Below are 25,727 nucleotides of genomic sequence, written 5' to 3'. Positions count from 1 at the left end.
GTATGACATATATGGGATACTATTTACTAATCAAGGATAAATAAATGAGCTATTTATTATTAAACACTTCAAGAGATTCTCAAAATGCTGAATGGTGATAAAATTACAAGAGGAAATTTCACCTCACAGACTCAAACTATGAATGGCTGATATGCTGATGTATTTCAAAATAAATTCTTTAAACCTCTACATTAATTCAAATTTATTACAATAAAAATCCCTTTAAGCCTCCCTACAGGCCAAAGTCCAAAATTTCCATAAGACAAAATCTTTAAAAGCTGATTGAGATCCTTCATAAAACAAAGACCAATTTCACAGCTCCAAAATCTCCTTGAATTCTAAGTTATCATGGTTAAAAAGACAGCGTGAAACCCTGAAGTGTTTACACATGTAACACACACATAGCCTGCACTCCTCACACTAGGCACCCCTCACACTCCGTACTCTGATGATGTCACGAACAGCGACTGCTTCTGAAACCTGAGGACCAGGACCACTGGATCCGGGCTCCGAAACAGAGAAAGAAGTAAACTTGAGTTGTTCCACTGACACAATGACTTTTCTATAAATAACAAAGAATATCCTCCACCTAATCTTTAATTTGGTGTAAAAATTTCTCCAGTGCAAATGAGACCTTCCCAAGTTTTCATGGCTAGTCTGACTGCAAACAACCTATTTATGACCTTGACATACAAAAACAAATCCCCGACTTCTATATGGAAAAAGCAATGCAAAAACCAAGAATTAAGAGATATACTTAAAGTAATAAATGGCACACTATTTGAAACTTTGAAAACACTTACCTTTCCTCTAATTTGGGAGCTTTAGGGCAAATTGTATCTAGTTCGTCAGATGCTTCCAGCTCCTGAAATAAACACATGTGTAAGTTTAAGAAAACATTCACAACAGAAATCTCCAGAATCATACAGTAATACAGAATATCAACAACCTCATCAGAAATAATTGGATCTATTCCAGGTTCATATTCATAAATACAAATATTCTTAAGGAATTTACACTCTAGATTCATTACTGCACTTAGAAAAGTGTGCTGTAAATGAAAATGCTTTACCAGATACAGACTTCTCAGTTCTAACCTTAATTATATCAAGTCCTCCTATAAGCTCTCCAGAAACGTAGAGCTGGGGATAGGTGGGCCAGTTGGAATAGGTTTTGAGGCCCTGGCGAACTTCTTCATCTGAGAAGATATCAAAACTGCTAAACTGAATATTATGTTTGTTAAGGATTTCCACCATCTGCTTGCTGAAACCTGCGTAATAAAAAGAAAATCAAGAATTTAGCTTCTCTCTCTCATACCCATGATTTCAAATTCCTACACAGCGCACACTAGCTGCTGACCACAGGGTCTGCCTTTGTTTCACCCGTTAATTTGCACGCCGACACAGTATGTAAAGAGAAAAAATTCCAAGAACCCCTTATGTGACCTTGAACTATACCATGTGTTCAAGTATGGCTTAGTGTTTAACACACTTGTGAGTTTTTAAAAGTCTATGTATATTTATCAATGTACTTCTTAATATTCAGGCATACTTTTTATCGTAGGAGCAATAATGCTGGCCCAAAAACCCTGGCACCTACTCCACCCACCAGGGAGACCAAGAGCTGAGCCCTGAACTACCACCTCCCCTCCCTGCACTTCCCCATCCATCAGGGGACTGACCTGGATGCCCCAGAGAGCCCCTCCCCAGTTATGCTGACTGTGACTCTCTAAGCATCACCACACCAGTTGTCAATAACCGCTCCTTGCACACACTGGAAACCCGACTGTTTGGTTTCTGTTGCCCTTGTACTACTAAGTCCTGTGTGCCTGTTTCAGTACTTCCCAATCTTTTACCATCTTTAATAGAATACGTTAAATGTCAAGGAGGAATGTGTTCTTGCAGTTGAAACTGGTACATTGAATTTCAAAGCTGTCTTGTCTGTTGTTATATAGGCACTATCAACAGACCACCAGCGTTCTTTCTCATCTGGTACCATAACTTGACAGTCTCTTTTTAAAAACTATTTACATTCCCCAAAGTATGTAATGTGATTTTTTTTTTTACTGCACTGTAGTGACACTCTTATGTTCCATGATTTTATTATACTGTTGTGACACATTTTTGTCCTGTACTTTTTTGACATCATTTTCTTATTATCACATTAGTACTGAAGAATAAGTGTATCAGTCTTTTATAAATCTATTAGTCTTGTCTGAAAAGAGGATATTTTTCTTTCCATAAGCTAATTCTTCCCAACTGTTTTTCAATACTTTGTACCAATCCACTCGTTCACGTTCCATCCTTCTATTTAAAGGTAGTCAATAATTCACTGGAAAATTACCTATTCTTTAGGTGCAAAATTCCTATAGGATTTCACAGCATCAGCAAGTATTTTGAAATAAAATCAAATCATAAAATTTAGTATAAGATTAATTGCAAGAATAGTCTTCACTTTGATGTCATGCAAAAGCACTTTTACTATTAAAACCTGGATGTATTACTGAGCTGCAGACATTTTTCAGATCCACAGTTTATTGAGATGAAGCATTGGTATTTATTTGTACAGCATATAAGTTGCTTTTCCTACAACTCAAGTGTTAAGTTCATGTACAGCCTGAAGTAAAACACTGATTCTGAAATTTTTTTCATTCATCTGGGAGTTCATTAGTAAACAGCTAACGGCTGATTGCTGATGGTTATTCTGTTGCCAATATATTAACTCATTTCTACTGTAACTGGCTGAGGAAAAGCTTTCTCTTAGCTTTAGGCAATTACATGCAGACTAGAAAGATTGATGGGTAATGTTTCGTTTTTAAGGGTTAAAGTGGCAGACTGGAAATGTTATGCTTAAGGATAAAAGAGTGAAAAGGCTTCCTTCCAATAACACAGTATTTACACACTTTTTTAAAGAAAAATGCACGCATGCAATAAAAATATGTACAAGTGGAAAAATCATGTTTAGCTGCCAGAGAACCAGTACTTCAGTCTGCAGTTGTCTGTATTCATGACAGGAGGCGTGAATAGTACACCTAACTGGGCCATTTCATCACTATCTAGTCACAATAAAACCCTGAAGCCCACTTTTGAACCTACAATGCTTGTGTCTGATCTAAAAAAGAAAACCCCATTCAGATGATTTTTACTGCAGAAGAAAGGTCTGTCCCATGGTTCAAATACCCTTTGCTTTGCTAAAAGCTTTGTTAACTGAAGTGGATACAAGAATTCCCAAATAACTTAATTAACCTGCATGTTCAAGGATTTAACATTCTGTTTAAAAAGATGTACATTTCGGTCCTTCTTGAAAATCTGCCTAAAACATGAGAGCCCTCTCTTTCCTGTCCTCCTGAGGAACATAGAAAAGGAATAATCTAATTCTTTGACGATTAACACCATATCAACGTGTCAGGCTCATAATACACGACACATTTCTGCTGGTAGAACCCAAAAGTAAAAGCAATGAAGACGGGGTTTGAGGCATGGAGAGTCAGGCTGAGACCCAGCCAGCTCCACAGCAGATCCTGATAGGGCTTTCAAGGTTTCCTTAAGGGAAAATTTAAATGTCATTCATTCATGGTTTTTGATTAACTGAAAACAAGGTGGGGCCAGCTAACCAAAAATCACCATAGCCCTACTCCACAACGGTAGCCCAGCAGGGGTACTGGGTGCTCCTGACAGAAGGGCCTTCCAAAGGAATTCTGCACAAAATATGGAAACACCGGCCAGCCGTGTTCGTGAGCACCGACGGTCGCTGCTTTCTTTTATTAAGGAGACTTTGCCTACATCTCATCTCTAATGTGCCAACACAAGAACAAAACCTATTTTCCAATAAGCAGGCTCAGAAAGGACAAGGGTGAAAGTCAAGTATGTTCCTATATAAGAGAACAGTTTAGAGATGAAAAGAGTGTGTAGCAGGGCACAGAGAAGGGGGAAAACAGAGCCGGAGGTGCTCTGAAGGAAGTGGCAGGGTATAATCACAAGAAAAATATCTCCTACTTGATCCTTAGATATTTTTTTAAAGAATACTTACATTCTAAAATGATCTATTTACCAAATGTCACATATTTACTGTATTTGACAGAAAAACATGTTATAGAAAACAAGGTATCAGGAAACAGAAAAGCCTGTTAAAATTATGAAGAATGGGGGCAGCCTGCGTGGCTCAGTCAGTTTAGTGTCCAACTTATGATTTCGGCTCTGGTCATTATCTGAAGCTCCTGGGATCAGGTCCTATGTTGGGCTCTGTGCTTAGTAGGGGAGTCTGCTTGATATTAGGCCTGCCCACCGCCCCCCCCCCACAATCTCTTTAATAGATAAAATCTTAAAAAAAAAAAACTATAAAGCAAGTACTTGTTTGGAATGAAACTATAACTTAAATAATATATATCTAAAAATCTCTTTTGAATTCCCTAATTATGTCTTTTATTATCTAAAAGTCTATAATACTCTGTTTTTCAGATTGTTCTGACATATTGTAAAGCTTTTTTTTTTATTCTACCTTGTTATTTATAGTCTTCTAAATGGCAGATAGTTAACATACAAATTGCTAGAAATATACCACAAATTAAGTCTAATGAAATAAAGGGTAAGCAGAAAAATGACTATTTCTAAGTGCAATTCTAAGTTATTTGAATAATCATACAACATCTGATCTGAAAAGGATTTCCAAGACTGGCTCCAACCACACCACCACCGAAGGGAGGACTGCAGGTACAGGGAGGGCTCCTGACCTGGATCTAAGCCACTGGGGCAGGTAGCATAAGGTGGTGTCAGGATCTGACTCACTGGCCGTGACATCTGGCCACCCTGCTTCCCAGTGCGCTGCCTACCCTTCTGCCTTAGCACATTTTCCAAAACTATACTTTTGTCACCTGCCAGTCTATTGTTAGGTTATCATTCAGGAAGGAGTAAGAGAATGCTCCTGTTCAGTTCCAAAGGAGAGAATATTCTGTTGGTTTTACCATAGGTTTACTGTGTATAACCCATCATACAGGTTCATCCACGTGACAGTAGGTCAGCTGCATTTCAGATGTCAAGGAAGACACTGAATAAAACCCATCAGATTCATGTCGTCAGTCCCTGTTATCAGGTCACCACATAAAGTACCAGAAATTATTTTCCTGCCTGATAGGAGAAAGTAAACCAGTTGCAACTCCTATTAAAAACAACCACCACAGAGACCACTTTTGCTATCTGGAGTCAACTCTAGTAGAGACTAAGTTAGGTTTTTGACATATAAATAGCAGGCATTATCTGATACACAAATACTAGCAAGGACATTTTTCAAGTAGAACTGAGAGAAAAAAGGAACCATTTCTTAATCTTTTTAAGATAGGACTCAACATGAAATCATACAATTTTTTAAAGATTTTATTTATTCGACTGAGAGAGAGAGAGAGAGAGAGAGCACGTGTGTGTGCATGAGCAGAGGGAGAGTGAGAGAGAGAGGGAGAAGCAGGCTTGGAGCAAGGAGCCCCACCAACAGGGGGCTCCATCCCAGGACCCTAGGATCATGGCCTGAGCCGAAGGCAGATGCTTAACTGCCTAAGCCACCCAGGCACCCAAAACTATTTTTAAAACTAGACTCTCATAATCTAATATGTAATTTGCTAACCACACATGGAAGAATTTACAATTAAATCTACACTGGAAGCTAAGTTATTTTTATAAAGTCACACTGGACATGCAGTAATCATATCAATAGCACACTGAATTTTACTGCCACCTATCTTAATAAACTCCCTACTGTACAGTTGAAACAAATACTCTCAGATTCTCAACAGCATCATCAAAAAGCATTTAAATGCTCAATTATGAAGCATAATAATGTTGTACTAGGCATAGTAAAAAGAAAATAACCATAAACCCAATACCAGAGGGGTCAAATAAACTCTAAAACTCACTTAAGGACAAAATTACAAGCATATATGTATAGAAAATAAGAGTGACTATAAAGCCACAGAATTCAGAATCTTTCAATTATTAGCACCAATAAACAATAGAACAAAATGGAAGGCAAAAGTGCAGGGGAGACACAGGAATGCCACCAAACGTCTGTCAATTTTTAAACTGCTGAATCTGGACTACATGAACAAAGAGAGACTGCCAAGACAGACAGGAAACTGTTAATAGCAAAGGGAACTGAGGAAACAAAAGCCCATTCGGGTGACAACACATGGTGGCTGGAATCTAAACCCAACTCCGCTTCGAGGTGACCTGAGCAGCCTCCCCATCTTTGGGTACTTATGTATATAAAGCAAAAACCTCCAATCACGTATTTCTGTGATGCCTCTGGGTTCCAACCTTCTCTGTGTCTGTGGTGTAAACTAATTCTCATCACCTCACTACAGAATGCCAGTGGGAATTGCGACCTTCCTGATTTTCTAGTTATCTCAACACAAGCATAAGATGAACAGTACAGCGGGAACAGACAGGCACTGGGCCGCACCCTGCGCTGGTGGAAGCACCCATTTTGTGTGTCTTTGTGAAAGCAGCTTCTTACCGCAGCGCGGCTCCTGAGGAGTTCCTTTCATAAACAACATGCAAGGGGCAGCATGAGTTAATTTCTTCAGGCGAACGTGGAGATCTTCCTTAGGATGCTCGTTAGTACTGGGTGGGAAGGAGCCGCTAGATGCATGTCGCTGAACTTTTTTGGTCAACTCTGGGGCATGTGCACCATCTAATCGGTCAATTTTCTGAGAATTCTGAAGTTAAAAAAGTCATTTATAATATGTGTAGCAGCTTTTCATCATCTCTTTTAAGCTCCCAAATTATAACAAATATGAACTCATAGCATAAGCCAATTTTTAAAGGGGTCAATGCTATTATTAGATATTTTTTTAAAAGCTTGATTACCAATTGCCAGATGCATCTCAATTTTAAATACATAATTGTCTTTCTTCCCCCCTTTTGGGAAACATACAAGGAAAACATCACTATACCTCAAACTCAAACCAAATCAGAGTCTAACCTAAAACAGAAAAGATTTCCCTACCCTCACAGGGATGAATCTATTACTAAGTATAAATGCGGCACTGGGGGGGGAACCGTGGTAACACTCTGGGGTGCCCTGAAGCACAGATTTGCACCTGCTTCCTAAGAGAGTCATTAATCAAAGCAGGACCAGCCACATGTTCCATTATGTCCAGGCACTGGCCCTAAGCAACCAACTTTTACCCAACTCAGGGAACATTTTGGGTCTACAGACAAATATCTAGACTGTTCTCTACAAGTTTCAACTCTGATTGCTGGACCTCCAGAGCACACGTCACTTCTGCAGGATCCCCAGGCCAACCTTTGGCATCAGTGCAAACAAGGAGACTACATGAAGGCAGCGCAAGGCCAGGAACAACCAAGTGCCAAATGTTTAGGGATCAGGGGAGAGGGTAAAGGAACCAAGACAGAGCCCCACGGCCCATGACAGATGCAGGATCTCTTGTGCCATCTTTATCCTTACCTTGAACAACAGAAAGGTGGGAACAGAACTAATTTCATATTTTTCAGATACTTCAGGAACGGCTTCAGCTTCCAACTTTAAAATAAAAGAATTTAAAGCTTGATTATAAAAAGGTCCTATTTTACTACTTCAACATGTAAATCAGCTTCACATACATCATCCCTTCAAGTAGCTGATGTTTTTAAAGAGTATGGTACAAAAGTTTATGACACATTTACATTTAAATGAGACTCACTGGGCTGGCGTGTCATCCACTGAGTCTGCAGTGTCAAAACAGGTTCAGAGGTTTTTATTTTGTTGCACATTTCAAAAGATGCCTGGAGGCTGTGAATAAAATTTTTGGTGCACTAGTGACCTAGTAAATTTTCAATCATATGCAGCTACTACTATATTGAAATCCATAAATCACTGACCCCAGTTATGTCATGATTACAGTGCTTATTTTCTGCCCACAGCAATTCTTGCTGTTTGCTCTATTGACTAATTCCAAGAGGCAGTACATCATGAGTGACAGTTGTAGCCTTCTGCAAATTATGAAGCAAAAAGGAGTATTTCTTCAATAAACTATTGATGTCTGATAAATTTTACCGTTAACTCCTGCAAGGCTGCTGGACACTAAGCAGATATCTTGCTAGGTTATTTGCTTCTGGGTCTATTCATACATTTAAATGCATTTTAAATAAGATGACTGCATTCTGCTTGATCATTTCCTTAAGGCCCCTCAACAAGATATGATGGCTAGCTAACATACAAATTTTAAATGTATTTAGTGGCTCAATTTCTTAATAATTAGAACACAATTCCTGTAAGCTACTTATACTGTAAGACTCTGTAAACCATACACTTTGAGAAAAACCAAGACATAATATTATATCCTTCCCTCATAGGACTGTCAATTTAATATAAACTTTTTAAAACCAATAAAAATCTGTATTCACATTATACCTGTAGGAAATAAAATTTATTGATAAATTATATTGTTAAAAGATTTTTAAAAATATATCCTGTATTTTTCCAGGAATGAAAGATTTCCACTGGGCTTGAAGCACTATTTTTATCCAGCACTTTCCCCGATCCAGTATATATCTATCCAAATGAACCTTGACTGTAAATAGGAGGCAGCATCATTTGTCTTTGGTTTGTATCTTCCATCTCATATATTCTTGGGTGCTCTTTTACTACTACTTTTTTCTTTAAAACACCCTTTTGAAACAATATTTTCAATTACATTCATTTTTCAAAACGTATTAAGGTGAAAATTACATACATTTTAAATCAACAACTATCCAATAAAACTGAAAAAAATGAACAAAGAGAAAAAGCATTTGAAGACAGCTATTTAGAACACACTGTCTAAAAGTTTTTTAAACTTTCGTGCTTTTTTTCTTTCATACAATTACACACTCAGACCAAAGAGGAACAGAAAAGGCAATGACTGAGGCAGTTCATTATTTTCTCTCAAATAACATCTTTCAAGTGACCACCACATGTTGGCACTGGGTTAGGCTCAGCTACGATCCCTATCTTTGGTACTACTGGATTCTAACAGCAAAATGAGACAAATTTTAAAAAGACAAAATACTAGGCAAAAACTCTCAAAAGATAATATAGCTTTAAACCAAACCAAACCAAACCAGGCAGCATCTGGACCCAGAAATACAGTCCTCCGTGTGGCTAAAAGTTGGAACGCTTCTCACGTTCCTACTAGTTTCTAATGGTCTCCTTAGTGACAACTCTTCTAGGAAGAAAATAATCCTTTTGAAATTCCTAAAGCCAGGAGGATCGCCACATGTGCCTCTCACAAAGCAGCTCCCAGGAAGAGATCTTAGTAAGACCAAGGCAGTGGTGACAGAAAAATCCCACCCCCCACCCCCAGCACAGACCAGGAATGCTACTAAAGGCAAACCCATTCCTCAGAGCATCAAGGGTATCTGAGGTCCTAAAACCTTTGCAGCACTGAAATTCTTTGGAAGCATTTTTAGTGGATATAAAACAACATGACAGTTCTATCAATGAAAATAGAAAATATTGAAATATGATCTGCAGTGATCTTTCATGGAAAGTTACCTTTCATGGAAAGCCTACCCTATGCCACAAACAATGACAGACCCTTTGCATACAATTGCCTAAACTATTTAAAACCTGGAGAAGTGTGTAGTACATAATCAACTTAACCTTACAGGTGGCTAGGTGAAGATATAACTTGTCCAAAGACACAGTTAATAACTAGCAGAGCTGAGAAACAAAACCAAGTTTGTTTGACTATAAAACCTATGCTATACTGCGGTAATCTTTTTCTTCTGATCAAAAAAAAAAAAAAAAGATTAAATTTCAAAGGTAGGATTTATATATGACCTTAGCATTCACCAAACATGAACATTTCCAGAATGTAATGTCAGAGCGTCTTTGGTGGGAACCATGCCTCTCAAAGTCAGACCCTTCCCCTGAAATGTGCTCTATGTCTGTGGAGTGGGGTGAGGAGAGGCAGGGAGGCGTTTCCACAGCAAGGTAAATCCGACATAGGAATTCCCTCTCTACAGGGCCACCAAAGACCACTTTAACAGTAATGGCTAACAGCTATGATTAATGCAGGTCAGACATGGATCTAAGTGCATTTTGTGTACTGACTTGTTTAATCTGCAGGATAATGGATGCTGTAATTACATCTAACTTCCAGAAGAAACTAGAACTTAACAAAGTTAGGTAAATCAGCAAGATTACAACACTGTAGAATGGTGGAGCAGAACACTGTGGCTCAAGGGCCAAGCTCCACCCTCCACTGCCTTGCTGTCATCTCACCAAATCCAATGGTTACCCTTCTCCTCATCTGACCTTTCAATATCATCAGTGTGACCACACCCACCCTCTCCAGATACCATCTTCTCACTAAGCCTCATTTGACTTTCCATTTTTTCTTCTTCCCAAACTCTGAGACTCAGTCTCTCTGCCTTCTTTCTTCATATCTGGCCAACCTCTACATGGCTGGCACATCCCAAGGGACTTGGTTCTGAGTGTACTTCTCTCATTTATGCTCATTCTCCCTGAATGGTCTCATCCAACCCTGGGGTTAAGTAACACCAATATGGTAACAACGCCCAAGTTGTATCCAGGCTAGACCTCCCCCACCACCACCTCCAAGCTAAACACTCGGACATCTTCAATCAGATCTCTACTAGGTATCTCCCACTAAACCTGTTCCTCCTCAAGGCATCTCCATCTCTTTAATTCATCCAGATGATCAAATCAAAAAGGAAACAATTTTGATTAATCCATTTCACTCATCTGAAATCCACTCCATCAACAGGTCTTCCCGGTTCCCCCTCCAAAATATAAGCCAAATCAGACCATGACTTCATTTCAACGCTCTCTTCACTCATGTCCATGAAGTCTTTTACCTGGCCTGTGAGATAGCCTCCTAATAGGTATACTTGCTTCTAGTCTGCATCCTTCCCCCATTTCAAACCACAAACCCACAGGTCAAAGGAATCAACAACAGAAATCCCATTGCGTGTCACTTCCGCTGCACTCAAAATAAAACCCAAACTCTTCCAGTGTCAACCTCTTGCCATACCCTCTCCTCCTTCGGCTAGATCCACTAGCCTTCTGGCAGCCTTCCAACAGTGTTCATTTGCTGATCCACAGCCCAATCCCTGGCTCTCCCAATGAAAACTCTTTTATCTCTTTCTAGCTTTCCCAACCCCAATAAAGTACCTACCCACCCCCAAATAGGCCCTCACGGCCTATTTCTTCTTAGAACTTACCACTATCTGAAATTACCTTAATAATATGTTAACCAATGGCCCTACTGACCAGCATAATGGTGGCATATAATAAGTGTTAGATAAATAAAATCTGACATGATACGAAGCACATGTTGGTCATACTGCTAAGCCTACGATAGGAGTGACCGCTGGCCAGGGTGGCCTTGAACCCAGAGGCTGAGGAGAGAACAAATTAAACCTGACATTCAGAAACATTTGTTAAACTTCATAAAGAGGCTTCTAACTCTGTGATGTGATATAAAAAGAAAATTTTTCAAAAACAAATCCTTTGTCCAAATAAATATTTAAATTAATGTTTTTGGTACCTTTTTAAAAGAACTTTACCAAACTTAGCCCAAGAATAGCTAATAAATATTGTCAATTGTTAGTATATCTTTTATTACCAAGACAGCCTAAATAAGAACTAGGATACTTTTAAGATTTAGTAATTCTCCTTGAATTATCTGAGCATTTTGAGAGTTCCCCAAAAATGTAATCCTACATATATTCTCAAAGAAGCCATGATGATGATGACAGAGAATGATTATGTCAGTAATCTCTAGTACTGAAATATAGGAATTCAGCTAACTGGTACCTAGCTATACAGCTGATTGGTGCCCTTCTGGAGATTGTCCTGCATTGTGTGTGTACAGAAGCTAATTGTACAGACATTTAGAACTAAACATTTCTGTAACTATATAGAAATTTTATACTGATTTTATAGACCCTCAGAAATTAAATAGGGTGAGCTTAAAAAAGCTTGCACACTCAAGAATAAATCAAATTAAAACAATTCTTATTTTCTAAGAATCAAAAAAATGCAAACTTAAGTATATAACTCCTCCTATACCTTTGGTTTCATACCTGAAGTTATAATGGTCATAATAAAATGCAAGTGCAGCAGGTACTGTACAAACAAGGTCACCACTAAATGAAACACAGTAGTACAAACCTCACCAACCAGGTGGCCAGTAAGCTTGCCTTTGAGGGTTTATGTACCAAAGTGCATCATATGGTAAAATGTGAATACCATGGCCTAACTGGATCAGAATTATCAAGCTGGAAGAGGGGTGGGGAGGTGACCAAGAAGATGGGAACCACTTACACAAAGGAAAACAAGGTTAAAGGGCCCTATATTAAGTATACCACCACCTAGCCAAGGAGCTAATGATGGGGCACCACCAACAGGTGGTTGGGTGTCCCACTCTTGATTCTGGCTCAGGGCATGATCTCAGGGTCATGAGGTCTAGCTCCATGTTGGGCTATGGAGTCTGCTTGAGATTCTCTACCCCCTTGCCCCTCCCCACCAAGTGCTCTCTGTGTTAAAAAAAAAAAAAAAAGCCAATCAAAACAGGAATTAAATGACAGAACAACAAAAATACAAGATATTCTCTAACCAATATTTGAACCAATGGCACAGACTAAGTTTGGAGATGGGGGGGAAAAAAAAGCCACAGGGGTGCACAGGATACTTCACATAAAATGGATTTGGATTTGAGTACCTTAACAATATACAATTTTTTCATGTGAAGAAAAATCAATAATAAATTTAATGATTTAAAAACTGGATAAAATTTCAAAAATGTAAATCATAATAAAATCAAATGTAAAATAAGAATGAATGGCCGCTCCTATAAAAGATGAATTTGATCTGGACCTCGAACAGAACCGGTTGTACCCAACTTCCCATCACAAGGAGCTTTGTGCTTCTCCTCCTCCTTCCTACCTCATCATCAGACACTAGATCTTGAAAGATTCTATCCCCATTTTAAAGATAAAGTGCTAACAAACTGACAGTATGTAATTTGAAAAGCAAGGGCATGTCACACTTTAATTAGCCATTTAATTTTATTCTGAACCAACATCAAGTTTTCAGTAAGACTTTAAGCAGTAAGAGTAACTCGAGTATCTCCTGTAATCCCTGGGAGGCGTGCAAACCTCAGTGCCCAGTGCTCAGGGCCCAGAGTCTCCGGTTGGTCTGGATGAGGTGGCCAGCGCAGGCACAAACACAGACGTGGTTTGCCCAGGAGCACATGAGCACATTGTCACTACAGGGTGAGTACAGGCACAAGGGTGTTCATCCAGATGCAATCAAAACATAAGAGTCCTGCCGTTAAGCAACCTACTCCAATGAGCATGAACTACTTAAGCCAAAATGTACACTAGCTTTTCTCAGGTATGGCTTTCCCATCATTTACAAAATAAACAATTGTTTATGGCAACAAAACTCTACACTCAAATTCTTAAAAACATCATTTACAACATCACCTACATAATAATTTTGTAAATTTAAGTTATGGGATCAACTGATCTCTGTAATTCACAAGTCAAAAATGCCAGATCAGGGGTGCCTAGGTGGCTCAGGCTGTGATCACAGGGTCCATGATCAGCCCCACGTCAGGCGCCCTGCTCAGCAGGGGTCCGCTTCTCCTCTCCCCTGTTCATGCTCTCTCTTGAGCTCTCTCTCTCAAGTAAATAAAATCTTAAAAAAAAAAAAAAAAAAAAAAAGACCTCAAGTTAAAAGACACAGAGGTAAAAGCACCAGTTCCCTACTGCAGGCGGTGAGGGGGAAGCTCTCACTGACAATAAAGTGCTCTTTAAATAATATGCATCCTCTCCTACTGGGGAATGCCAACAGATCTCTCAGATATTTTACTTATTTGCTCACCATTTAAATTACCTTCCTTACCAACTCCATGCAAATGATCTTTGCCATTTAAAAGAAACACTACAGGGGTGCCTGGGTGACTCAGTCGCTTAAGCATCTGACTCCTGATTTCACCTGAGGTCATGATCTCAGAGACCTTAGATCGAGCCCCACATTGGGCTCTGCACTCAGTGCAGAGTCTGCTTGAGATTTTGAGATTCTTTCCCTCTCCCCCTCTCTCTCCCCAACTGCAACTCCCCTCCACTCACACTCTCACTAAAATAAAAAAATAAAATCTAAAGAGAAAGAAAAGAAAAGAAAAGAAAAGAAAAGAAAAGAAAAGAAAAGAAAACAAACTACTCCACAGAATGAATTTCCAGAAAGTAACGCCTCTGGGAGAACCACCCATCTAGTGCTGTCAGCCTTCCCATGAGCAGCAGGTACACTCAGGTTCAGGTGTCCCCGAGAGATAAGGACTTCCCAACCCCTGGCTTACTGAGACACTTAAGCACTTGAACAACTTAAAATCTCACTGCCAAGCGTGGTACCAATGTGAGAAGTAATTCTACAGTTGCTTTAAATAAATCATTCATATGGCAGCTAAGAACAATGTGTTACCTAAACTAGTAACATTATACACATAAAAGCAGACTTGCAACAATTACCATCATCTTGATTAATCTTATGATTGAAATGTTTAATCATTCATTTTGCTGGTAATCATTATCTTTTATCGCTGACCATACATGCAGTTTTAATGTCTCCTTCTATTATTTATATTGGACATTTTAGGGTTATATTCTAAGGTTACATTACACATTTCATTGGAATTTTAAATAAGTCCTTAAATTTTAAAAAGCGAACTACTACATCTATATTTGTTCTATCTTCATAAAAAAAAAAAACACACTGAAAAGATTCATGCAAAATTAATATAATCAGTCCCTTCTTTATAGGGTGGGACACCACAGCTGGCAGGGAAGGTGTGGGAGAGCATTCTCACTGTATACCTTCTACGCTGTTCTGATTTTGAGACATCTAACTGCAGTACCTATTCAAAGCACACTTCTCTGTACACAAATTACCTGAAAATTACATTGCCTGTTATACAGATGAATTAGCCTGTCAAAATTCTATTTTCAGTTTATGTAAGTGGAAAATACAGAAGATGTTACTTTTAACCTCATATATGGGTATATTTGAACTAATTCTGGTTTTAATAAGGATTTGGTCCTTTTTGTTTCTTTAAATCCTAAGGATTCAAGCTTTTGAATACAGGTGCGCCTCCCTTCCCAAAAATTCATTTCTAAGATTCTTGACTCCTATTTTGGCTTTGTTGCCTCAATCAAGGCTAAGTCGTGAATGACAACATTAAATGTGCTAAGCCAAGCAAGCTAATCCACAGCCTTGACTACCACGTTCCTAGTTCGTACCCACCCCCAAGAGAAAACTAGGAATGTGCAGTGTGCAAAGCTGGGTGGAAACAAGGCAAGGCAGGGAGACACTGGATTCTTCTCCTCTGCTTCCACACAGGCCAGGAAAAGCTCTCAGTTTTTCCCAGTAGGTCTTCATTTACCCAACCCAGACAACAGCTTCCTCCTGTGCCCCTGGCTCCCAGCGACCTTCACACAGCCTTCCTTCACTCACTTTCCACGTCACACTTTGCTCTTCAATGAAGCAGGCTTTGTTAATATTCTTACTATATTAAAATCACGGTGAGCCAGAGTGAATGATCTAGGCGCTTCTGCTGGCAAATATCCCCAATGCCCATCCTGCAGTTTGCTAATTCTGTCCGCCCACCACACACGTTAGGGAAAGTGTGGCAATTGCCACAGTGTTTGGTACTTGAGAAATGCAAAACAACTGTAAGATTTTTAAGAATCTACTGCAAAAATAACAAACACTAACACCAATTATAAACATGGAATTCCACATCCATCCTCCCTTATGTCAATAAAACAGTCTGCCTCATAAATGAGGTGACACCCAAGGTGTACTACCTTCACAAACGAAACTTGAGGGTGTTCCTTGGCTAATTCTGCCATCACATCGTTCATCTGGACACACTGTGGAGCCCATGGCGCCCAAAAGTGGACCACAAGGAGAGACCTGGAAATCAACAAAATGCAATGTTTTAAAGTCACAGTATCTTTAGACATAAGGGAATACTGACGTCGATTAAATTCTATTACCAAAACAACTTTCACAAGAACTGCCTGAACTGTTTTTGTCCTGCTAGAATTCCATCATATTAAACATCGACTGAAATATAAGGCTTGCAAGGTCTTGATAATCTTTTGGATGAATTTTCAAGTTAATGGTATTCCTTGAATGAAGACTTAGCTCATATGAAGTGGTTTTAAATATTCATCCCTCTCAACCAATAGTCCTATAAATCAATTATGTCTTCAGACCCTCTGGAAAGGTGGAAACTGGATTTCTGCAGCCACAGCAAGCATCAGTGACAAACGGCTGCAGATGCGTAGGTACCAGTGTTCACTCTGCAGCCACAGTACTGTGATGCCAGGGTATAGCTGGGACCATAGGAACAGGAATAACATGTTGAAAATGGAAGGCACACAGAAAGAAGACAAGAGGAAAATTGATGGTATAAACAGAACAGTGGATTAACAAGTTATTGACTAAGTTCTCAGGCATGTCAGTATGTATTTATCAACTATTTCCTTTTTTTTTTATCAATTATTTCCATATAGGGAACCCTGGGTGGCGCAGCGGTTTGGCGCCTGCCTTTGGCCCAGGGCGCGATCCTGGAGACCCGGGATCGAATCCCACATCGGGCTCCCGGTGCATGGAGCCTGCTTCTCCCTCTGCCTGTGTCTCTGCCTCTCTCTCTCTGTGTGTGTGACTATCATAAATAAATACAAAAAAAAAAAAAAAAAACTATTTCCATATAAAATGGTCTTGCCCAAGATATTTTTTAAGTCTATGCTCATATTGAACTAAAAAACTCTTCCATAGGATTCTAAGTACAAATATAACCATCCCCAACCAAAAACATCTGAGAAATCAGGAAGAAAACAGACTGAAAAATATGTTACATAGAAAAAGGAACTAAGGACAGCTAACCTGTGGGCAAGGAAAGGAGTGGCCAACTATAAAACCAGGGAAACAGTACAGCTGGGAGTATGGCCTCCCCATCCAGTGTCAGCGAGCAGAAGCAAAGGGAGGCACTGCAGGACTTCAGAGGTAGGAGGGGTAGAATTTGGCGACTTTGGAAACAGTCTGGAGCAGACTCCCAAGTTTCTGGCTCAGTGACTGATGGATGACTAGTGGTGGCACAAGCCACACATCAGGTATAGAAGCTGCTAACCTGAGAGGAAAGGAGGTCTGGGGGGTTGTTAGTGATGGTCTGGAGCTCAGGAAAGAAGTCTTTGCTTCATCTGCAGATAGACTCGGTAATCAAGAAACTGAGCTAGCACCAAGCTCTCCCACACTAGAGGATTAAAGACAAAGGTCAGAGCCCCTGGACTCATCGACAGTTAGTTAGGAGGAAATGGAACCCAGGCAGTAGATCCACTGCTTCCTAAGATGGAGCCTAAAAAGCCCAGCAAGGGTAAAGGACCTCACAGAAGAGAAGGATGTCAAGAAGGAAGGAGTGAGAATCCTCCAATGCAGCTGGAAGGGCCCCAGCAAGGCTGCAGGGCAAAATCGCAAGTCACACTGCTGCATAAGGGCAATGAACCTAAGAGGAGGCTGCAGAGAGTGCTAGAAATCTACACTTTTAAGAGACCTGCTTATAAACAGAGAGAGTCCTAGGCAGAGGGGCAGACAGGAACAAGGGATTTGCTTTTAATAGAAGAAAATTCTCATGTTTGTTTCATAAGGGGGAGTGCAAGTGGAGAGGGAAAGGATGAAGACACAAGACAAGTTGAGGGTGCAAGGTCTCGGGGGCAGCAGGAGAGAGGAAATCCCAGAGCAGAGAATTCACCTTGAGAGAAGGGACAGCTTCCTCCAGGTCAGGGGTGAAGGAATCAAGAGTGGGTAAAGCTACAAATCAGTGTCAGATGTTGAGGGAAGGCAGAGTAAGAGAGTGGGGAAGAAGTTATTGGAAATCCCTTTTCCCAGGCAGGAAGCAAGGTCATTTCCTGAAACAAAGGAAAACAAGGACTGGGATCACAGTCAGTACTGAGGAAAAAGGGAGAGCTGCCCAGGGGCATGCAGGAGGAAAGCAGGAGGTCCTCAAGGAAGACCCACCCAAAGCTGGAAAGGATATATTGTGGGTCAATGGGTTCTCATCTGTGTCCCACAGAACTCCAAGGCTCAATGTGTGTGGATAGGTGGGCCTCAGGGTCTATGGCAGAGACGATGAGGTGCCCCTCTCCTCCTGGGCACACAACCTGACCACAATGCTCACTCTTCCTTGCAGCTGAGCTCTGGCCAATGAGCCTCTGCAGAGGCTGCTGGGGACGCCCCAAGGCCTACAGGATGGGGAGAAAAAAATGAGGCCCACAAAAGGACCTGCACAAGAATGTTCACAGCAGCCACAGACACACAGCCAAAAACTGGAAATAACCCAAATGTCCACAAAGTGGAGAAACTATTGTCCATTTATACAATAGACTACTATTTGGCAATAAAAAGGAACCAACTATAGATCCTTGCAACAACACGCATCTTGAAAACATAGGGGAAAACAACCTAGACATAAAAGACCACGAGCCAGGTAACTCCGTTTACATAAAGTACCAAGAACCGGCTGAACTAACCTATAGTGACAGACAGTGGATCAGTGGTGGGGACTATGGGAAGGAGCTAAAGAACATTCTGGGGCTCTATATTGTGTTGAATAGTGGTTACTCGTCTATGTACAACTGTCAAAACTCAACACACCTAACTACTAAGATCCATGCATTTTATTATGGTATATAAGTAATACCTCATTTCTTAAAATGCTGGGATACCACTTTTTACTAAACTGAAAGAAGATTTTTTTTAATAAAATAGTCCATGTTAAAAAAAAAAAAAAGAAGCAGTCAAGTATTTCTGTATCTTACTGGTAAAAATTAAACTGGAACCTTTCAGAAAATTCTTACACACTGTCAAGTATCTATCCTAAGAAAGTTATTAAAGAAACAAAGATTTATGTATATTTATGTATAATACTTTCCCATTTTCTCACATAGCAAATAACTGGAAGAATCAATTTTTCAATAACACTGTATCTTTGTTAATGGTCAAATAGCAGAATATTAGCAAGCTGTTAAAAATCATATTTCAAAGAATTCTAATAGCATGTAAAAATACCCAAAATATGAATATTTTTAAAAATTTAAATGTTCCCAAATTTTATAACAGTATGTATGAACTGGCCTATGCAAAATATATATATATGTGTGTATATGTATGTATATATGTATATATACATATATATACCTGAAACTAATATACTATTGTGCATAAATTACACTAATAGTTAAAAAAAAGATAAACCCACACAACTTAAAATTCCATGACTACTAAAATGACTTTGAAGAGTAATTTCAATCTTAATGTAAATGTAGATCTTAACTTCCATACTGTAAAACAGCAATAACTAATACCCTGAGATGTTGGGAAGATCAAACAAAAATATAAAAACACTTTAAAAATATAAAAGCATGAGATTAATAGTTGTTTTACATCATCTACAATAATCTCCTATTTAGATGCTCAACTTTCTAATTAAGGACATAGTACCTAGGAGCATTAGGCTATAAACCTGAAACAAATATAAATGCTGCCACCCTCTCTTGGGTTACATATGAGTACCCTCTGTCTGCATGGAATAACCCTACATGCATGGTGCACTGCTTGAAGAACTTTAAAGACCAGGTTCAAATCCTGACTAGCATATTTTTAGACAATGTAATGAACATTGGCTCTGCATCAGCAAAATGGGTGCTCAATGCATAGCTGTTTCTCTATTATTATTAGGTGTTCAGCTCCTGCAGTTACTTATCTGCAGATAATACCAGCTGCCGTGTATTAAATACTATCATATACTGGACTTAAGTATTTTAGAAATGGGTAAAATCTTGATTCCTCTGCAATTGGGGATATCCCCACTGTACAGAGCAACTGAGGTTTCAGTGATACACAAACACCCGAGGTGAGTTAAACAAAGAAAAAATTTCAATTCACATCAAATTTTAAAACTGGGGGCAGCCCGGGTGGCTCAGCAGTTTAGCACCGCCTTTGCCAGGGGCGTGATCCTGGAGACCCGGGATTGAGTCCCACATTGGGCTCCCTGCATGGAGCCTGCTTCTCCCTCTGCCTGTGCCTTCTCCCTCTCTGTTTCTTATGAATGAATAAGTAAAATATTCAAAGAAAAAAAATTTTAATTGAAGATTAAATTTAGGATGTTTAGGATGAAGATTAAATTTAGATTAAGTTTAGGATGTAGATTTCTAAATTACCATAACAAATACTGTATAAGATCTTAGAATGCTTCCATTATCACAAAAATGGGCAGAGATGGGGATCCCTGGGTGGTGCAGCGGTTTGGCGCCTGCCTTTGGCCCAGGGCGCGATCCTGGAGACCCGGGATCGAATCCCACGTCGGGCTCCTGGTGCATGGAGCCTGCTTTTCCCTCTGCCTATGTCTCTGCCTCTCTCTCTCTCTCTCTCTGTGACTATCATAAGTAAAAATCAAAAAAAAAAAAAATGGGCAGAGATGTACTCCTTCTCCTATGCCAGCCATCATTTCCCAGGTGCCTGCTGAAGCTAATCCCTAGGGGAAAGGTGTGCTGCTTTCTGCATCACCTGGAGCACAGACCACTGGCAGGAAAACACCCAAATGGCGTGTGTGGGCTGTGTTCTTTTAAGGATGTTTACGATTAACAAAAAAAAAAAAAAAAAAAACGACACGTGAAAACCGAAATGTGCAACACGCGAGGCAGAGTGAGCTCAAGTATTTAGGAAAGCAGGTGCACCTAAGTAGTCCTGCCCCTTCCGAGAGCCCACCTCGGGCGCCGTCCACAGTCGGGTATGTCAGTGCGGGATGAGTCACAACCCACCTCTCATCAGTGAGTAACGCTCATTTCCCTCTTTTTTTTTTTTTTTTTTTTTCCTGTAAACAGTTTTCCAAGGAAACCTGAAACGTGTGAAGCGCTGATCCGGTTACACGTCTACCTTCGGCAGGGCCAGCACGCGTGACCCCCAGAAGCAAGGCAGTAGCTCCGGCCCTGGAGGGCCCTGCTCCGCCTCCAGGCCCGCTCGCCCCCGCCCCTGCCCCCGCTCACCCGCTCTCCCAGGCACGCTCCTACCTGCTCCTACTGCTCCTACTGCTCCTACCTGCCTGTAGCCGGTACATCGGGCACCACCGGCCTTCGCGGGCCGCGGCGTCCACACCGCAGGGGGCACGGCAGGTGCCCCGCACACCCCCGCCCCCCGCCCGCGACTCTAACGCGTTAGGAAGGCGGGGTTAGGAAGCCTGCCCGCGGGGCTCCCTTCCGGCCCCGGCACCGCCGACCCGCCGACCCGCCGAGCGGCCCGCACACCGGGGACCCTCGGGGGCGGCGGGGCGCGGCCCAGGGAGCAGCGCGACGCCGGGGCACCGGGGCTGAGAGGCCGGGCGGCGGGGCGGGGCCCGGGGGCCGGGGGGTCGGGGGGTCGGGGCGGGGTCGCCCCGCTCCTCTCCCGGGGGTGGGGGGGTCATTGGGACGGGGTCGGACCCCCCTCCGCTCCCCTGCCGGGCCCGGGGGATCATGGGGTCAGGGCGGGGCGGCCCCCCCCCACCTGCGCTCCCCTCCCGGGCCCGGCGGGTCATGAGGTCATGGGGTCAGGTCGGGCCCCCCTTCCGCTCCCCTCCCGGGCCCGGAGGGGTCATGGGGTCATGGGGTCATGGGTCGGGTCCGTCCCCCTCCCCCGCTCCCCTCCCGGGCCGGGAGAGCCGAGGGGCCGAGCTCGGGAGCCGGCCGCCCCGCCAGGCCCCGCCGGCCGGACGCGAAGGAGCCGGGCCGCCCCCCGCCAGGCCCCGCCGCCGCCGCCGCCGCCGCCGCCACCGCCGCCGCCGCCCGCCGCCCGGCTCACTTGGCTCGGAGGCGCAGCAGCTCCTCAAACTGCGGGGCTGAGCCGACCTCCACCACGGCCGCCACCTCGGCCGCCCCCGCCGCCATGCTGCCGCCGCCGCCAGACAGGAGCAATCGAGCGCGGGCGGCCGGGGGGCGGGGCCTCCGGGGTCTGCGCGCGGAAGCCCCGCCCCCGCGGCTGGCGCAGGCCCGAGGCTGGGCCGGGGGCGGGGCTTCCGGGGGGCGGGGCCGCGCTGCTCCGGGCTCCGCCCCCCGCTCCGCACCCTCCCGGGAGCTCCAGCTGCAGCTGCGGGGGAGCCCGTGCGCGCGTGCGAGTGGGTGGAGGTGAAAGCCGCCAGGTCTGCACGTTTCCACCTCGAATGAAATTAAGTGGAAGGCGGACTTGTTACCGAAAACGGGAAATCACATTATTTGAGATGATGCAGGAAGAGCCACGAGGTCGTTGGTATCCTAACTGCGGTGGTACCTGTGCAAACCCGAACATAGCATTGCACGGGACAAAACACACGCAGACACGCGGATTCAACTAACACCGGGAAGAAGAGGGGCCGACGGTGTGAATGTGGTCGTCCTGGCTGGGGTTTTGCAGGATGGCTGTGCGAGATGTCATCTTTGAGGGGGGAAGGTACACAGGATCTCTCTGTGGACTATTGTAAAATTTGAAACAAACTTTTTTTCAATAAATAAAACCCAGAGGCCCTGGGTGGCTCAGCGGTTGAGCGTCTGCCTTCAGCTCAGGGCCCAATCCCAAGATCCCCAGTGGAGTCCCACATGGGGCTCCCTGCAGGGAGCCTGCTTCTCCCTCTGCCTGTGTCTCTGCCTCTCTCTCTCTGTGTGTCTCTCATGAATGAATAAATAAAATCCATGAATAAATAAATAAATCTTTAAAAAAAAAATAAAACCCAGAGATTGCAATGCAAAGATGCAATAGGAAGTGGAGGGAACAGCGCCTTGCAAAAGAGGATGCATACTCCAACGGCTGTTTTAAACAGAATTATATGCAAATAAAATAGCATAACTATATATAGCTGAACAGTAGCATTTAAAAAAAAAAGTCTTCAGAAGGATATGCCCCAAAGTGTGAGGAGAGCTTGCCCCCAGAAAAGAGGGGAGTAAAAGGGAGGACCTTCCCTTTTACATCTTATACTTCTTAATGTCATTTGCATTTTTTCAAAGACATGGACTGGCTTTGTGATTTAAAAAATAATGAAATTGTAATGCACTAGGGAAATGGGCTATAGTGATTCTTTTTCAAAAAGCAGCAGTAATCAGCCCCTCTAACGTGGCTGTTTTAAAAATCCCGACTTTCCCTTTAAATGGAATTTGCTGAGAGCAGCACACACCAGCTACAGAGCACTTCTCCACTTTAGAAAAAAAGCATGTCAGGGAAACTCCAAGATTACATTTCTACTCTTTTTTTTTTTTTAATTTATTTACTAGAGACAGGCAGAGAGAAGCATACAAGGATCCCAATGTGGGACTCGATCCCAGATCTCCAGGATCAGGTCCTGGGCTGAAGACAGCGCTAAACTGCTGAGCCACCCACTCTGCCTCGTATTCCCACTTCTACCTCCTGCTCTTTCTGCAGCTCTCACTATTGACATCAACAGGCCTAATGGTTAGAAGCTGACCTCTGAGCTTCAAAATGCTCTGACCTTGGCAACAGAGACCTCTGGGCTGGGCCCTAGCCCAAGCAGTATTTGGCTGTCGCATTTGGCTCTCCCAGGTCTGCATGTATATGTACATGTACATGGTGCTCTTCAGCCTGCCAAGGCCTTCAAGCACGTGTCTGTATTTACCACTCAATGCTTCCCTTCAGCCGCTAATGTAAAAACATCACCGCCTACCTACACTTTATAGCTAAGGAAACACCCCGACCCACCACAGCAGGGAAGGGGTAGTACCAAAGCTCACCCTAGGCTTTCTCTGATCACCTCAATCCCACTTGGAGCCCCACCACTGTACCCCGTCTCACCTATGGGCTGTTAAAACCCTGTCCTCTCTCTAAGCATGTTAAGGGAACACTAAAGGAAAAAACTCCTCCTCATGTTAAACTGGCTTGGCCTGTTACAGAATACTCTGGACTTGGCTCTCCCAAGGGCCCCCTCCTCCACCCTATTAGTGCACAAAAGCTCAAAAACTCAGGAAAGCAAGGTATCGGGGCTGATTTTGGCCTATGCCTTCAATGTGTGTTCATTTCAAGCACTAATCTACTGACCCCATATGTAAGCATCATTTAGCAGTGTCCTGTTCCCTGAGGACGTCCCCTTTGGGAACCCAGTTAAAATTTACCTTACATGTCCCCTGGGCAGGGTCCTCGAACATGGGGACTGGGAAGCTGAAGTCCTGGCCTGGGAGAGCCAAAGCTCAGACCTGAAGGGGCCTTCCTGGCAGCAAAGTAGCTCTACCCTACGTCTGTGAATTGACCCCGTTTTAAACGGTATGTGTGGGGGATGCCTGGGTGGCTCAGGGGTTGGACGCCTACCTTTGGCTCAGGTTGTGATCCTGGAGTCCCGGGATCGAGTCCCACATCAGGCTCCCTGCGGGGAGCCTGCCTCTCCCTCCACCCATGTCTTTGCCCCTCTCTCTCCCTCTCTCTCTAATGAATAAATTAATCTTTTTTTAAAAAAAAAGAGTGTGTGTGATAGAGAGAATGAGGTGTGATTATTTTCCCAGTTAAGAACATTACCTCCTAAGTAGACAAGGAAATATTTTAGCCATGCATTTTTTTAAAATATCTTATTATTTATGTATTTAACAGAGAGATAGAGCCAGAGAGCACAAGCAGGGGTAACATTGGAGGGAGAAGGAGAAGCACACTCCCCAGCAAGCAGGGACCCTGATGATGCAGGGTTCGATCTCAGGACCCTCAGATTATGACTTGAGCCGAAAGCAGACGCCTAACCAACTGAGCCACCCAGGTGCCCCTAGCCATGCATTTTTAATGACACATCATTCCTTCCCAGGGCCAGGTGATATTCCCTGGCAGGCACAGGGCTGAGTGCTAGGCGGAAACAATAAGCCATGGTGGAGAGGAGTACCTGGTCACTGTAGAGGAGAATGAGGAATTAAACCTTTGCAAACCTCACCCCATGGAGCTGAGAGACACAGGAGCACTGAGAGGGCGAGAGCGAGCCAGCATTTTTAATGGGCAAAGCATGGCATTAAAAAGTGTTGTTATTCAAGTAAAACGGCCAATGTTTCCTTTCTTTTAAGAGAGACTCTTAAATTCCAATTACTCCGCCCCCAAAGACCAGTTGAGAATAACCCCAACTGGAGGGAATTAATTTCCTTAGGAATTTCACTGTTACAAGATTAATGGAGCCCCCCTGCAGAGAAACAGTAAAACTGTAAGTACAGTAGATTTGCACCTGAAGGATACATATTTTAATTTCTGTTCTCAAGCTGGGATAACATCTTCTGGAGCTACTATAAAAAGCATAAATGAGCACCCGCTTGTCTGCTGAGAACCTGCTAACACGGAGCTCCCCAGGAGGAGTCGGCACCCGGCTGGGGAGGCCCCGGAGCCCCCACCTGCGGCCTCACACTCTGTCCATACGCACTGGCGGCCAGGGCTCCCAACCAGGGGCACGGTGACCCACTGCAGGGCGCAGGGCTGGGAAGGGCCCCAACAACGTGCCTTCCAGAGAGCCCTGACGGGTGGGGACTGGAGGTGACCAAAGTCCAGAGCGAAATCCCTGGAAGATTCCGCTAAATCCACCCAAATCCCCAAGCCCCAGCCCTGCCACTCACCCTGGCACCGCCCTCTCGGGAGACCCCAAAATAGAGAGAACCCTGTCCTCCAGAGCCCTCCCAAGAACTTCATCCCACCAC

The 25,727-nt window shown here is 42.9% G+C and overlaps 1 protein-coding gene across 1 annotated transcript in view; it reads right to left on the bottom strand.

The window, feature by feature from the left end:
• GLRX3 (glutaredoxin 3) overlaps positions 1-22,022 on the bottom strand; it is a 30,925-nt gene extending 8,903 nt beyond the window's left edge. Inside the window, exons 1-6 of the mRNA XM_055300127.1 lie at positions 21,895-22,022; positions 15,864-15,972; positions 7,456-7,530; positions 6,502-6,703; positions 1,098-1,270; positions 804-865 (exon numbers count right to left, since the gene is read on the bottom strand). Of these exons, the coding sequence (XP_055156102.1) occupies positions 804-865; positions 1,098-1,270; positions 6,502-6,703; positions 7,456-7,530; positions 15,864-15,972; positions 21,895-21,980 (707 nt within the window). The 5' untranslated portion in view covers positions 21,981-22,022. The remainder of the gene's footprint in view (positions 1-803; positions 866-1,097; positions 1,271-6,501; positions 6,704-7,455; positions 7,531-15,863; positions 15,973-21,894) is intronic.
• Positions 22,023-25,727: the final 3,705 nt, after the last annotated feature.

This window comes from Nyctereutes procyonoides, unplaced genomic scaffold (assembly GCF_905146905.1).
Source record: "Nyctereutes procyonoides isolate TBG_1078 unplaced genomic scaffold, NYPRO_anot_genome, whole genome shotgun sequence".
Classification (NCBI taxonomy): Eukaryota; Metazoa; Chordata; class Mammalia; order Carnivora; family Canidae; genus Nyctereutes; species Nyctereutes procyonoides.
Note: the sequence above shows the minus strand (reverse complement) of the source record. Positions and strands in the feature narration are given on the sequence as shown.